The sequence below is a fragment of the Rhinatrema bivittatum genome, chromosome 3, assembly GCF_901001135.1.
Source record: "Rhinatrema bivittatum chromosome 3, aRhiBiv1.1, whole genome shotgun sequence".
Taxonomy (NCBI): Eukaryota; Metazoa; Chordata; class Amphibia; order Gymnophiona; family Rhinatrematidae; genus Rhinatrema; species Rhinatrema bivittatum.
This window is the reverse complement of record NC_042617.1, coordinates 535,038,649-535,054,684: the sequence shown is the minus strand read 5'-3', so window position 1 is coordinate 535,054,684 and position 16,036 is coordinate 535,038,649. Positions and strand designations below refer to the sequence as shown.

Here is a 16,036-nt window from a genome sequence, read left to right as displayed (position 1 = left end):
CCGGCCTGGCCGGAAAATCCCCGGGCCGATCTTTACCCGGAATCCGCCCCTGCCCCCAGATCCCGCTCTTGTTTTGTGCACAGAAGAGCTTCACCCCCATACTGTACTGCTCCCTTGGGATTTTGCAACATAAATGTATAATCCTGCATTTTTTAGCATTAAATCTTAGCTGCCAGACCATTCCTCAAGCTTCATTTTCTTGGTACTGCCAGTGGGTGGTCAGGTGCTTTTACAAAAAAGAAAATATAAAAAATAAAATAAGTATAGAAGCAGCAGATGGAAAATGAAGATGATATTTTATACAATTGTATTATAGTTTCTTTCCTTTTTTTACTGTAAAGGAAGATTTATTAACCTGGACATATCAGAGCCCTCTCATTTGGCTATGGACGTTAACTGCAGTCCCAGGCAGCTGATAGCCTGATACATATTGGGGAAAAGGGGAATGGGATTCATACATAAATAATATAAATAAATACAGCAAACAACGAGGGCCCCGACTTTTAAGGTTTGGGGAACTGATAAGCTTGGGGGGTAACCTGCAAGGAACAGTTACTACCCTTAACAGAAGTTATGGGATTACTACCCTTAACCAATAAGCCTTGATGCTTTTGACACAACTACAACATTGTTCTCTGCTTCAACAGGGAGGGTAGTGGGAAAGAGGACTTGGATTCGGAGACAACCAACACGAGTTCTGACTTTTTTACAGTCTGGGGTTCCGATGCACACACATAAGGGAAAAAACACAGGACTGCTTCTATGGCCAAGTCCATAAGAAAAGCACGTCAAGCAACTCTGTCTGAATTTTCAAGAAGGCTCATGACCCAGTAAAATCCTTAAAAGAAACATGGGGGTAACCTGCAAGGTACAGAAGATACTACCATAAGAAGTTTGCTGGGCAGACTGGATGGACCATTAGGTCCTTTTCTGCTGTCATTACTATGTTACTATGTTATATCTTTTACATGCTGCCTTCTGGTATGCTGGAAATGTTTTTTCTTTTTTTTTTTTTAGGAGAAAATTAGGGACACATCTTTATTTGCCATCAGAATATATTTGAGTGATAGAGACTTTTTGTGTTTGAAGGAAGGGGCATAAAACATAGATTGAAAAAAAATCTAAGCTAACAGATTAAGCTTTTGAATGAAGGACATTTGACATCTGTGCTCTAGGACTAGCTGCTGCGTGTTGCAGGAAAAACGATATTTGGTTTTGACTCCCTCCTCCCCCCTCCCCCCCCACCCAGCGCCAGTTCAGCAGCACTTCTAGCTCCCAGCAGATCAATCCGCAGAAAACTGTACCCCAGTGTCTAACATGGATTTTCAAAATATGTTTTTCCATTTCTCCCAGCCTCCTTCCTCAGTCCTTCCCAGTAGGGTGACAGGGTTAACCCATCGATGCTGAATTATAGAGTCCAAACTATCTGTGAGAGCAGCCCTTTCCCTGTAGCCTGAGTAATCCACCTGGTTCCCACCATTGTCAACAGCCACGAGAATCTATTTCCTGCCACCGAGCCACAGGGCCCACACTAGCATGTGGAGCATTCTGTAGCAGAATTTTACAGACAAGGCATGTGTTTTGTTTTCCTTATTTTTAGGATTATGGACATGTCCAAGGTGTCAACAATTGAGCGTCCTGAACAAGGTTATGAGAACATGGACCACTTTAGCGTGAATGTGGATTATGTGGCAGAGATGCTGAGAACCATCGAGTTTCAGTCAGGTGTGAAAAGCAAAGGAAAAAAAATCTTTACTGCTTATTTAGCTTTGTCAGTATGCACAGTGCTGTATAGAACTTACAGAAGTGTGAACACAAGGAGGTTCACACAGTGAACGCTGGGCTTGGGATGGGGATATGGATCTCCAGATTTCAGGACGGTTCCTTAAGCTTTAGGCTGCATGGGTTGTACTGTTACATTACAAGGCTTTATAGCCATGTTCTCCAAACTTTTCCATTCAAGATCTACTTGAGGACTGTAACAATATCACAGGACCCACTAAAAAAAACACACACCAACTTCAAAATCCAGACTGAAATATGGTAATTTCTGGACTGGTTCCCTGGCTGAGATGCAGTGCGGCGACTTCATGCCCATAAGAACATAAGAACATAAGAACATGTCATACTGGGTCAGACCAAGGGTCCATCAAGCCCAACATCCTGTTTCCAACAGTGGCCAATCCAGGCCATAAGAACCTGGCAAGTACCCAAGTGTCCTGTCTATCAGGGTTAGCAAGCTTTGAGTCTTTTGCGGACGTGATGTGTCTGAGCTCTGGGGAGGGAAGAAAGTTGTCTTTTTCCGTAACAGAGGAGCAATAGTTTTTTTTTTTATTATCTGTATAACAAAGAATTCATTCCAATAAGCAAAATATCTAAGTGCCTGATTTTAATGAGGCCTTTTTCTTCTATTCTGTGTTTGTGGGGAAAATACTTTGATGCATCAGCCCTAACTAGCCCATCTTCTTTCCCTGTACGGCATCTGAAAAAAACATCAGCAAAGGCTTAGAATTATCTTTGCTCTGAGGCTGTGAAGCTGGATGAGTGTTTTGTTGTTGTTGGTTTTTTCTATAAACAACAGCAAACTCCACTCGTATTTAGATAGCATTGTATTAAACAATGACATGCGTTAAGGACCGAAACTTCCTCGGTAATGCATCTTTACCAATCAATTATGTTTATGTAGCTTCTCTTCTACGATGACTAGGGAGGGAGGGGTCACACTTAACCCTGAGGCTAAGTCCTGACAGAGTCTCACTCAGTCCTTTTGTAGATTCTACAAATAGGGAGAAGGTACATCTCCAGGACCAGGGTGCAAGCTCTCTGGTGTGGAGTTGGACCCTTGGCCCGAGTTGAGGTCAGCGCTACCTGTGAGGGAAGACCCCCACAAGTCCCCTCCGTCAGGAGGCGAGGCCGGACGGGAAGCAGAGGCAAAACAGGAACTTCACCAATACCAGCCCTCGTTCCCTGCAGGTTGAGCCCTTGGGTGCCGGGGCCGGCTGGTCTTAGGTGGGCCTCTGCGTGGATGATCCCGGGGACGGCCAGGCATGGAGCGAGACAAGGGATGGCGAGGATCCAGTCCAGGGGCCACAGCAGGCAACAAGAGAAGTCGGGTCCGGTCCAGGGATCAGAGGCAGGTGGCAAACTCGTAGTCGGGTCTGGTCCAGGGGTCAAGCCAAAGTCAGTCCAAAAAGCAGGGCGAAAGAACAAAAGCAGAGTAGGAACAGAAAGTGGAACTCAGGATCAGGAAAAAGCAGGAACAAGACTGGAACTCAGGATCAGGAACACGGCAACTCAGGAACTGCGCTCAGGAAAAAGCCTGGCGACCTGTTGCCAAGGCAAGCTCTGACTTTGAAGAGAGCCAGCGGCAAGCAGGGCCGCGGAATGGAAAGCTGCGTCCGGGGCATATTGTGGTTTTTCTTTCTTCCTAGCCTGATTCAGCACAGGGATGCATTCCATGCTGTACGGGACTAGGGGAACCAGAAACCCAAAATGAAAATAATTTTAAAAATCCAGAATCATTGAGAGACACTCCACCAGTCACAGGGTAAGGACCAGCAGCGTGTTTGGCTCACTTCCTACACTGTTCAGCCAGAGGTATAAGTCCCAACTAATTAGGACTAGGGGAGCCTGCAAAAAATGTTGTTGCATATGACAGAAGAAACATTCAAGCCCCTGACCTGCCCTTTCTGCTGCACTCTGTATCTGTAGCCTGCTTTGTTCCAAGAGTACTTTAAGTTCTGTTATGGTTTTAGTGGCTCTTATCTCTCCTGGTAGGCTATTCCAAGAATCTACTATCTTCTCAGTGAAGAAGCATTTCCTGCCAGTTCCTCTGAGCCAGCCTTTCTCCTTCCTTCTCTTTCTCCAAATTCATATCATGACTCCTTGTCTTTGAATGTCTTTTTTTTAATGCAAAAATGTCTCCTTCCACTGTGTTGAATCCTGAAACATATTTAAATGTCTGTCCAACTCTGGCTGCACTAAAATCTCTGGATACAATCACCCCAAAGTCTCTTTTCTGCTCTGTGGCCATCTTATCCCCCCATCGTGTAACATTCTCTCAGATTTCTGCATCCCAAATGCATAATCCTGTAATTTTTTTTTAATATTGAAACTGGGCTGCCAGGTAGCTGATCACCCCTCAAACTTTCTTAGTGCCATCCACAAGAAGACAAACCTTTCCCTCCCAATTCCCTCTGCAATATCGCTCACAAAGGTACTGAACAGAATTGATTCCATGACCCAATCTCTCCACAAGTGTGGGGCAGTATGCACACCTCAGCTAAGTGCTGAAGACATGGAGTTAGGACTTGAATAATAAGAATTTTCTGTTTTATAATAATATATACAAAGAACTGGTAGTGAAACATAGTGGTTACAGCATAGGGCTCCTAATCTGGAGACCCTAATTCATTTCCCTTGTCTTCTCACTGTATAACCTCCTAGAGCATGTCAATAACCTCCCTATGGTCAGAGATAGATTGTAAGCTCCCTAGAGAAGAAACATAACATCCATATAAATAATCTTGCACAGTAACACACACATTGAGCCTTAACTCCTCACCATGGATCAAGCATGGGGAAAAGGTTCAAGCCATAAAGGGGATAGAGCTGTGGAGGGAGAAAGCAGTCTGGAGGAAAATTCTGCACATAAAATGAAAAAATCTGCATCTTTGAATAATACAATTTTCTGTATTGCATTATACATTATTTCTCAGAAACAATGATTATATTGTGTTATCTGAATAAATAAAGTCTGCAGAATTCTAAATTATTTTGCACAGAATTTGGACTTTTTTGCACAGAATTCTCCTGTCAGTAATCTTAAGACCTATCTATTTCAGCAAGCCTTTGATTGTGGTCAGGGGCCCTGATTTTCAGCAGCTTAGATCAAGGGTGTTTGCCAGCTTCACAGTTGAATAGTCAATTCTATCCTGACTAAGGGATAGAATTTTAGCTAAGTTAGTCCTGTCATTAATGTCGTTGTTTGGATTTTATGTATGTTAAACCTGTCCCCTACTTGTGCTGGCTACAAATTCTTTTAAGAAATTGTTGCTTTATAAGTATTGATATTGCTACTGAAATGCTTGAGCTTTGAATCCACCTTTTTTGATGTTGCCAGAATGCCTCAATAGACGTGTAGTCTTGAAATACTTGGTTACCCTGCTGTCATTTGCTTGTCTTATTTTTTTTTTTTTTTGGCTAATGGGGTTTTCTTTCATTTTCTCCAGGTTTCCAAGTGGAGGATGAAGAGGAAGGTTTTGAAGCTGATGAAGGAGAAACGGGTGGAGATGAGGAAAAATCAGAGGCGGGGGAAGGTAAGTTGGACCTCTTTGAAACCTATTCCTTGTGCTCACGTATGGCAGAATGCCATCATCTTCTTTTCTTCTTAGCTTCCCTAGAGGTCTTCTCCGTGCCAGTGAGACCTGAGTCCACTATAGCAAAAAAATGTAATGGCAACAGAGTTAAAATGAACATGGATAAATTGGAAGCATTACATTTGTTGGGAGGATTGAGAAAAAAGTGCAAGGTAGATTTCTACTAGCTCATTTAAGTGTTTAAGGGTAGCCTACTAAGGCTACGCAATGATATGAGATCCACATTCTGTCTCTGAATCAAATTATGAAACCAAAGTTGTATAACTGGAACATCTTACCACTTTCTTTATATGGTAGAATACAATTTGTCAAAGAACCAGCAGGCAGGGCTGGTCTCTGGGGGTAGCCCTCCGACCTCTCCAAAGGCCCTTTCTTACCACAGATATGCATGAGCCCCTGTGCCGTGGCACAATCTGCACAACTCCAGGGCCGTGGTCCACACCACAGGCAGATGAGCACATCCAGGCATCAGCTAGGCTGACACTGAAGACACAAGGTCCAAACAAGACAAGGCACCGGGTGAAGACTAAAGACAAAGAGTCCCAGCAAGATAAGGATCCAGACTAAGACTGAAGACAAGGACCAACAGATCCAGGCTGGACCAAGGCTCCAGAAGAAATGGTATGTGAACTCAGGAGCAGAACTCAGGAACTCAGAAGACTATGACCAAGACTAGGAACTCAGAAACAGGACTCTGAAGTCTTGGAATGGGACTCCAGTCTGAAGGCTGAAGACACCAGAACGCTGAACCAGGCTAAAGACACCAAACGTTGGAAGAAGGCAAAGACCACTGAAACCAGACAAAGACCAGGACGTTGAAGCAGGCTGAAGACACAAGGCACTGGGAGAAGGAGAAGACTAAGTAAGTAGAAGAAGACGAAGACCCAAGGAGACCTTGCAGGGATCAGAGACTTGGAATCAGTAGCAAAGACCTGGCATCAGGAACAAAAACAATGACAAGGAACCCACAGTACCAGGAACAAGAATCTGGAGACCTTGTGAAGGCCAAAAACAAGAAGAGCCATTTTAAATGGCAGCCAAGGATGATGTCATCGGAGAGCGCCATGGCCTTTCTTGACACGGGCCCTAGGAGGCAACACGCTGCATCAGGGATCGCTGGTGGCTTTTCAGGGCTGCACCTGCATGGAGGCAATGTCCAGCCGCGCAGGACAGGAGGTGAGTAAAGCCGCTCACAGGACCATCCCACAAGCGGTAAACCTAACACAATTGTTTAAAATGATTATGCTGCTCTCAAGGCTCTGTGTGCTTCAGTTGCCACACTGGCAATAACTAGGAAGATATTTATAAAATACATAAATATCCAAATTTCTTTGTGCAAAAAAGAAGCTTTATATTAGTTCTCAAACCTTTTCAAAAAGGAGGTGTAATGCTCCTGGATATACAACTCTATAATATGGCTTCCATTGAAGAGCTTGACTTTATAAGGGAAATGCTTTATCCCTTATGAACAACAGATAGTGTACGCTTTTGGTTTAAAATTTGTTCTACATGCAGGACCAGATTGCCCTAACATTTAAAGAAGTATCTTCATATATCTTCCTGAAGGCGATTCTGGAAATTTGGTATCATTGTTTAGAGAGAAATGCAAATATGTCTTCATTTATATTGATATGTGGTAGTTTAGATTTCTTCCAGTTATTCAATTGGCAGTATTTGGCCATCAGGTAAATAAGGGTCTAATGCTTGTCTCACTGTTACAGATGGAACAAAGGGGTGTAATGTGTTAATTTCAGCAGCATAGACAGAAATATATTCTGCATAATAGAGAGTTCTTTGCCCTTTTATAGTTTAGGCATTATCTATAGGAATTCATAAATATAGACCAGGATTTCTTTTCAATGGATAAGATAGAAAGAATGTTTACTTATACTAGGAACAAAGAGATAATTTTCAACTTAAATTCAGCTTTAATAAAGACTAGTAGCAATGAGGTCCTGAATGCTTTATTATGTAGCTGGCAGGAAATGTAACATATTTGTTTCACATGACTGGAACCCCCACCTGGATGGAGCATATAAAATGTGAGAGGGCCAGGCACCAGAGTCAGCCGAGTGCCAGCCTCTTGGGAAGGGTTCAGAGGAAATGTGGGTCAAGCAGATGGTGTAGTGGACCTGGGCTCAGAGGCTCAGAGTGTGTACAGGTGTCCTTGCTGGATAAGGCTTTCACTCACTGAGAAACCTCTCTATGACACCCCCCCCCCCCCACCGACTGCTCTATTCTCCTTGTTTCACATCCACAATTACCAGAAAATAGGACTCATTCCAAGCTATACGCCAACCAAACAAAGCTTTTATTGTCTGGCATCACCAGTAATCAAAGTATGAAATAGAGTAGTAAAGAATCACTGATTAGATCAGGCCTACACAGCTAGGCTGAGGTAGTTGCAATTAGGAGAACCTTTTTTCTCTCTCCTCTAGTCAACATCTAGAAAGTACTGTCAAAAGTTGTGTTTATCACTTTTCCTCCACCAGTATCCTCTCCTCTCCCTAATGAACCATGACATCATAATCTCAGCATCAAGTATACAGTGGACATCTGTTTTTCATACTTACAATTTGCCAAGTAGTATCTTTTCTCCCAGGGTGATGAAACTCTGTTCCCTCCAGAATCCACATCTGTCAGCACCCATCCAGGCAATCAGGCAGGACCTTCCATGGTATCCTGGCTCTCACCCTTCTGAGGTTCTCCTATACAGCTCTTCCCACAGAACGTGGTCTTCTTACACAACTCCACTTACAGGACTCAGGTCATGTCCCTGGTTGTCTCTCCTTTAGGAGACACACAGCTCCTTGGCTGCTTCCTCATGAGGAGCACTGCCTACCGCCTGGAGCCTTTCTCTTTGAAGGGGAAAGCCTGATGCAGGGCTCTCTCATAAGAAGATAATCAGTTGCATACTGGGTCAGACTGAGGGTCCCTCAGGCCCAGCAACCTGTTTCCAGTAGTGGCCAAACAAGGATAGAAGTAATGGGCAAGTACCCAAACATTAAATAGATCCCATGCTACTAATTCCAGTAATAAGCAGTGGCTATTCCCTAAGTCAACTTGACTAATAGATGAGAGGCAGGCCCAGGTTGAACCCATTCCCTGGATGGGTTTCCTCCCACGACTCCTCACCAAAATTTTATACTGCGGGATAAAACTATGTCTACAGAACTCTGCTCCCCAACCTTCTTACAGAGACCACCCCCCTCCCCCAGCAACCATCTAGTGGTCATTCATCATACCACACACATTTCAGAGCATGATAGGTCAATGTTTGCTTTTCTGCAATTTTGTCACACTCTATAAAAGCATCCGGGGCTATCTCCACCATCCAGACTTATTTCAGGGTCTCTTTAGTGATGAAAAAGTCACCTTGATGACAGACCCGCCAAATGTAGATTAAAAATAAGGATATTTAAAGCCAAAATTGCAGTGACAAATATTTGCATTAAGTGTAGAACAAAAGTGCATACAATGGTCCATAGTTTTTGGATCTGTAGACAAATTGCTGTATTCTGGAATAAAGTGATCAAATATTGGTTAAATGTTTCAAAATACTGCTTAGAAGTCTTGTTTGTTTGAAGATTTGAGCTTATTAGGACCAGGGCATAAAAACATGAAATAATCAAGTTTACTTAGGGAATAGCAACTGCTATTAATTGCATCAGTGGCATGGGATCTTCTTAGTGTTTGGGTAATTGCCAGGTTCTTGTGGCCTGGATTGGCCTCTGTTGGAAACAGGATGTTGGGCTTGATGGATCCTTGGTCTGACCCAGCATGGCAATTTCTTATGTTCATATGTTCTTAATTTCTCCAGAAAGCCTCTGAGTGACTAAAAAATAATAATTAATTGGTTATTGGAAGAAGCCCCATATATGACTCTGTGGAAACTTCAGCTTCACTCTTTAATGTTAATAGAATATCTATTTTGAGATATTCCTAAAGACATGGGAAGGATAAATATTTTCACTTCTATATAAAGCACACATTGCTTTCCTTAGCTTTTGATGTTGGAATAATTATGCATTGCACTAAGTTTATTCCTGTGTTAGGGCATGAAAATTCCTGCATATCCTATATGTATTACCTTATGTAACTGACTTAATTAGACTTAACAGTGCTTTAGCTGGATAGATTCCTTATAAAATTAGTCCCTGAGAGGATGGATTGTGTGTATGTTGGGGGGGGGGGGGGGGGCGGGATGATACCTACAATGAAATATTGTATCTGTGACTTTTCTTGTGCATAGTTTTATATGTTGAATATTTACAATTCAGACCTTGCCTTGTCTCCTTCAGGGTACAAGACACTTTAGTCAAATGTCTTCATCTAGTGACCAGGTGCCTAGATGAATATATGACCTCTATACCTCTAGGAAATTATAGTATCTTATTTTATGAAAAGTCAAAGATCATACGTATGTACATTTAGCAATGAGAGCTTTTTTGACACATAATAGTCAGGGTGGTAGAATAAAAAATGAAGTGGGATAGCTGACAGATTCTGTCAGGCTTCCTATCTCAGTTAGGATATGTCTTAGGTACCTTCCAATGCTCCTTTTCTAGCTCTTCCTGGAACTTTTGTCTCACACATGGAAACAAGACTTCATCCACCTTATACCACGTACATCCCATATAAGATTAGTTGTCATTCAGCTAACCTTAACAGCACACGAAAGAGAAAAGAGCCCACAAAGTGCAAATCTTCAATTTAAAGCAAAAAGAGGATGGAGACCAACCACTAGTTGTCTTTCAGTTAAAACTTGCCAAATCCATGAGCTTCTGTAGCTTTCTTTTGCATAATGATGAGATCTGTTTGACTTTCATTTCTGTTACTGCACTGGATTATGCATTACTGATAGTGTACAGTGCTTTGGCTCCACCTTGTGGTACGTGTTGTTCTTTATGCTGTGCTGTCCCTTGTATAGTGAGTGGATCCTGTTTCATCTATTTTCAAGCTGAAGCGGCCAGGCTTTTCTTTCTCACTTACTGCAGTTTCTGAATGAAAGATTCCCTGAGGAAAATAAAAACAGACATGGGTAGGGCCACAAAAGCACTTTTGGGAAGAAGGAATACAGTTCTTAAAAGGAGTGCTCGGCTTGCCTTTTCCATGGTGAGCTCAAAATCTTAAATTTCTACAAAACTGGTACAAAAGACCTTTCTGTGGCAGCATGTGTATATCTCTTCCAGAGCCTCAAGGTCTTATGTAGGCAGACACCACATCTTACTTTTAACTACTACACAGGGAAATTATCTTTTAAATATCAAACGGTGTTTTTCCCATCATAATACCATTGAAAAATGAGGTGGGCATTACCTGAAGATGCAGCTTCACATACCATTCTCTCTGTAACAATTCATTGTGGTCAGAGCGATTTTTTTTAAAATTTATCTTTTTATTTATAACAATCAAGCACACACAGCAAGTATAAGTTTCACTTTACAGATAGGGGATGCTTAAGATTGCTATCACTATGTCTTAATTTATTTATTTATTTATTTTTAGATTTTTATATACCGGTGTTCCTGTATTAAAATACAGATCACATCGGTTTACATTGAAACATAAAAATTACGCCAAGAGGCGTATATATATATATATATATATATATATATATATATATATATATATATCCATAGTACGCTATCCTATGCTATTAAAATACATAGTACAAAATAAAATATACCTGTTATTACAATAAAATAAACAAACAAACAAAAATGTATAGAACAATCTACTAAATATGTTTGAAGAAAGTGAATTTAACCAGTAAAATGAGCAAACTCCTATTGTAACACTCAATAATACAATAGCATAGAAACGGAGAATATGATCGTGTGAACTCTAAACTAAAAAAGCGTGATATACAACAGACACAAAATTTAGCATTTTGGATACCACATTTCCCAAAATGCCTACATTTCCATTACTCATTCGACAGCTCATGAATTCCAGGGTGAACAAAACCCAGAAGTTCCCAGGTATGATGGAACTTCTAGGACGAGGTCAAACAAGTGTTGGCCACTCTCCTTCCATGTCTAGTGGGAGTTTCCCCACATAGAGCCTTCACTCCCGCTAGGGAGCAGGAAGCTCCTGCAAGATGGGCAACAGCTGAGCTGAGACCCTCCGGCTGATTGATACAGCTGCCATTCTTATATCAGCAGGTTGCTGGTTCCAGTCTTGGTTGAGCGTAAGGCTATTCTAGTGAATAGATCTAATATTTCTATCCTAGGCTGAATGCATAAACAAAACAAAAGATAAATGCTTTGAACTTTTATTGAGTCTTCCTGGTAGACTTGCTCTGCTGATGTCATATAATAGTGCTATCCATTTTGGGCTAATATACTAACAATATGATCATTTGATGATGTTAGCATACTGCAGTTAGGCTGCAGGAAACAAGGAGAGTAAAGTATGAGATATGTAGGTGAAGAGTGGTTTCATGAGTTCAGTAATACAATAGCTTTTGTTTTTCCTTGTGTTTCTACTTTTTTCCCTGGAAAGAGTGTAGTCACAGTGAATCCAATATTGAGTCCAATATTGAGCTGTTATCCAGCTGAACAAGTTAGCTAGATAAACGTATCTGGCTAACTTGGCCAAGATATTCAGTAGCACAGCTACTCCACTGAATACACTCATTTATCTTATAGTTAGCCGGATCATTTTATCCAGCTAACTACATGACAACCAAAAAGCTGTCCTAGATTTATCCAGCTAACTAAGGGCCTCATTTACTAAGCATTTTTCCTGTAGACACAGAATGGGAGAAAAGCCTTTGCAAATCAGGCCCCAAGCCTGATAAGGCTGAATATTGGCACTTATCTGGCTAACAGCCTCATTCATTAAGTTTTTCTCCCATATGATCAGGCTGTAGTGAATCAGGCCCTAAGTAGCTCTGCCCTGAAACATCCTTGTCCTGTCCTGGTTGAGTGGTGACCATTGATTGATTGCAGCAAACTATTCAGACAGCGCCATTCAACTAGCTAAGATGGAATATAAACAAGTAGTTAGCACTGAATATCAACCTCATTATGTCATAACTTTGCCTTGGAACACCATCACCTCTATTCACAAAGATGTATTATGTGTTGACACATGAAAATGTGCATTACTTACTGCAGTCCCTGGTATTTCCAGTGGAGCATATTTACTAATAACGTGCATCTTCACATTAAAGGCCTAATTTACTAAGCATTTTTCCCATAGACACAGAATGGGAGAAAAGCCTTCGTAAATCAGGTACTGAAAGCTATAACACATCTTTATGAATAGGGGTGTAAGTCATGTCCAGTGAAGAAAAAACATAGACCTAGATTCATCAGTTTGCTATAAATTTCACATAAATATCACCTGTGATAAAAAAAAGGGGCATTTTCATGTTTTAGACTGCTCTTGGAGAGAGAAAGAGAGAGAAAGAGACCTAGAACTTGATAGCAGCTAGGTGCATCAAACTAGCTTGAGAGTAAATTGTACAAATCTCATCTTTCTGTATCTTTTCTCACTCCAAATCACATCAAATCTTCACTGATGTGTACTGTGCGGTTCGTACCTCTGACTGTGCATGTAAAACTGCCCCCTAAAACCTAGGCCATCACCAAAACCTCACCTCAAGTTACTAATTGACCCTCCTATAGTGGTATAAGAAGTTGGCTAATATGTGTGCCTCTCCAGAGGCTCACTCTCTTCCTCTCCCTCTCTCCCCAAAATGGGATTTGTGATTTTAGTGCATATCCCATTCCGGGCATATCACACAGCATAACGCCAGGAAAAAAGATTCAGTTATTTCTGGGCATTTAAATGTGTGTTACACTATCACACGCAATGTTAAATACCCCTCATTTTCATAAACTCTGCCCAAACTCCTTCCTTTTAATTACATTTTTAGAATTTGCATATGCATGTCGCGATGCGTTATTTATCGCATGCATTATGGCGTTATCGCCCTAACGCCTGCAATAAGGCCCTAACATGATTTGATGAATGACCCTGATATTTTGGTGAATTATCACGGTCTCCAGTAAGATCAAAGAGCTAAAACGTTACATTACAGCTGCTGAAACATATGCATATAGTTTGCATATAAATTATCTTGCATATATCAAGGGCCATCCCTCGCGATGCCCTGAAGGCTAACAATTGGATCGTACATGCTACAACTGGTAATCAATGCAATTCTTTTAGAAGAAGCCCTCTCTCTGCTCCTATAATATGATATTAATTGTGCAACTTGTGGCAATTTTTTAATTATGAAATTTATGTATTTTAACACACTTAGCACAACTGCTTTGTTATAAGCGGGCTATAAATGATTTAAAACTAATTAATTAATTAATTAATTAATTAAATAAACACATAGTTCTGAACTACCTATGGCTTATGCAGTAACTTTATAGGGAGACCCATAAACAATGTTTTGCAATAGTCAATATGAGAAGCAACCAATGCCTGCATAAAGGTCTTAAGATTATCTTTGTGCAAGTAAGAGCCCAACTGGTGCACCAGGTACAACTTTTCAAAGGCTCTCTTACGTGTATCATAAACGTGACTTTCCATGTTCAAGGACAAGTCTAATAAAACACTTAGGTTGCAAACCAGAGTATTTGGTGTAATATGGAACCCATCAATCGATGGTAGCAACCTCAGAACTATGGGGTTTCCAACCCACAGAATCTCAGCTTTGTTACTGTTCAATTTCAATTTATTCTCAGTCATCCATCCTTAAATCCTGATTGATAAGGATCTAGACCACTTGAGATCGGAGTTGAAAAGCAACCCAATTTGCTAAAAATAACAGATTTGACATTGGCCTAGAATTATTGCATAAGCCCAAACTGAAGCATGGCTTTTAAAATTGGGATGGATAATTGATTCTTTAACATTCTGGCAAATAACCTTCCCTAAGGGAGGCATTACACCTTTTTCAAACCAACTAGTCAATAGTCCAAAGGTCATATTTTCAATTTGCTCAAAAGTGACCTAACATTCTCTGTGGACAACTCCTGAAAAGTATTCATATCCTAGGTTGCTAATTTAAATTAAAATTCTTTAGGAGTATGATGAAGCAGGGCCTTCGCACAGGCTGAAGCCGCCTAGAGAGGCCAGACAGTTAAAGACTCCAGAAGTCAGAGGGAAGTCCAGGGGGAACATTGCTTCAAGGGGGAAAGAAAAAGTAAAGCAGAGTTGGCTAGGGGATTGGGGAGTTAGGAGGAACGGGACGAACAAGGCTTCTGGGAAATGTAGTGTAACCCCCGTCCATCTGAGGTCATCTTCCCAGCCTCTGGGAGCATTGTAGTTACTAGGATAACCTGCAGGGCAAGAACGAGGCTGAAAACCCTCCACATAAACAAACAACTCTCCAGATTCAAGTTGTGCTCCAAATAATAGATAGTTTACTGAATAATCTTCTGTATAAAACATAGCGACAGTTCAGGTAGAATCAGAAATAAAAAAAAGAAATACATTTCCAGAAAATCTTTAACTCTTCTCCTCATAGCTCTTTTCCTTAAATAACAGTTTCTTCTTATAGGAACACAGTAGTTCTGGTTACTTTGTTTCTCTTCTCTCCTCAGTCTTTGCACAACCTAGCCTGCCTGGTCCTCTCTTTAACCTCCTCAATTATCCAAATAGTTAAATCACAATATTGTCCTGTTCAGCTGTAGGAAAAATTATTCTGGTGCAGCATCAGGATCCTCCAAGTTCCCTCTGGCACAGTTTGGCTTCCTGGTCCAGATGAGTTCTTGCCTTAGTTAAGCACAAGTTTTATCTTGTAGTATCCAACTTCCAGGCTGTATTGCACCCTCTACTTCTTCTCCTCGGGCTTCTGGGGATTTTTTAGAGGAAAATCCCTGCCCACTCCCTTCTGTAATCCTGGGTGAGGATCCCAGCTCCAACCAGTCCCTTTCTCTTGCAGTCTGGAGCAGCCCCAGACTCAGCAAAGTCAGGGTTTTTATCACTTCTGCTCAATGACCGAGCCCCTAAGCGATGCACCCCCTGGAATGACATGAAGGGTAAGTAACTACTTCTGCCACAAGGCTGACCGAAAGCTCTGGAATATTCCTACACTCGTTCCAGATTAACCCCCTGCCCCCTGCACATCCTGTGCACTTCCAGCAGCTGACACACTATTTAAAAACCATTCAAGGCTCCCATAGAGAGAGGAAACCTGCACTTTACCATTAAACCTATTAGCACTGTTAACTTCTATGCACCACTTGTGGCACAGGGGCCACACTAGTTTTGAGGTCCTTGGAAGAAAATTAATTAGGATCAAGCCAGCAGCCAGAGAAAAGAGTGTTAATTGCGAGACAGGGCTGAGGCTGATTAGGAAGGCTCATGTATTGAGGCAGTGGGGTTTTAAGGAGGGGAGCCTGCCCACACTGAGATGCAGAGATCTCTTGGGGCCTTTGGTTAGGGATTTGAAATCTGCAAAAGATAACAGCTGGGAAGCAGGTTCTGGGTGGTCGTAGGGCCAGCCTACAGTTGTGTACTAAAGTATCTTACAGGGGAAGTCCTGATGTCGCAAGGAAGAAACGGAAAGTTACAAGTGTGACGGGAACACTATCTGGAATAGCGTTGTTTTACTGTAAGAGGCTGGCTCTGAGCAGTGTGTTCCAGTACTACACTGTCAGCGGATTAAGCAAGACCTGGGCAGTGAT

The 16,036-nt window shown here is 41.6% G+C and overlaps 1 protein-coding gene across 1 annotated transcript in view; it reads left to right on the top strand.

The window, feature by feature from the left end:
- TRIM54 (tripartite motif containing 54) overlaps positions 1–16,036 on the top strand; it is a 105,634-nt gene that overhangs the window by 63,359 nt on the left and 26,239 nt on the right. Inside the window, exons 7-8 of the mRNA XM_029596335.1 lie at positions 1,601–1,725; positions 5,232–5,318. Of these exons, the coding sequence (XP_029452195.1) occupies positions 1,601–1,725; positions 5,232–5,318 (212 nt within the window). The remainder of the gene's footprint in view (positions 1–1,600; positions 1,726–5,231; positions 5,319–16,036) is intronic.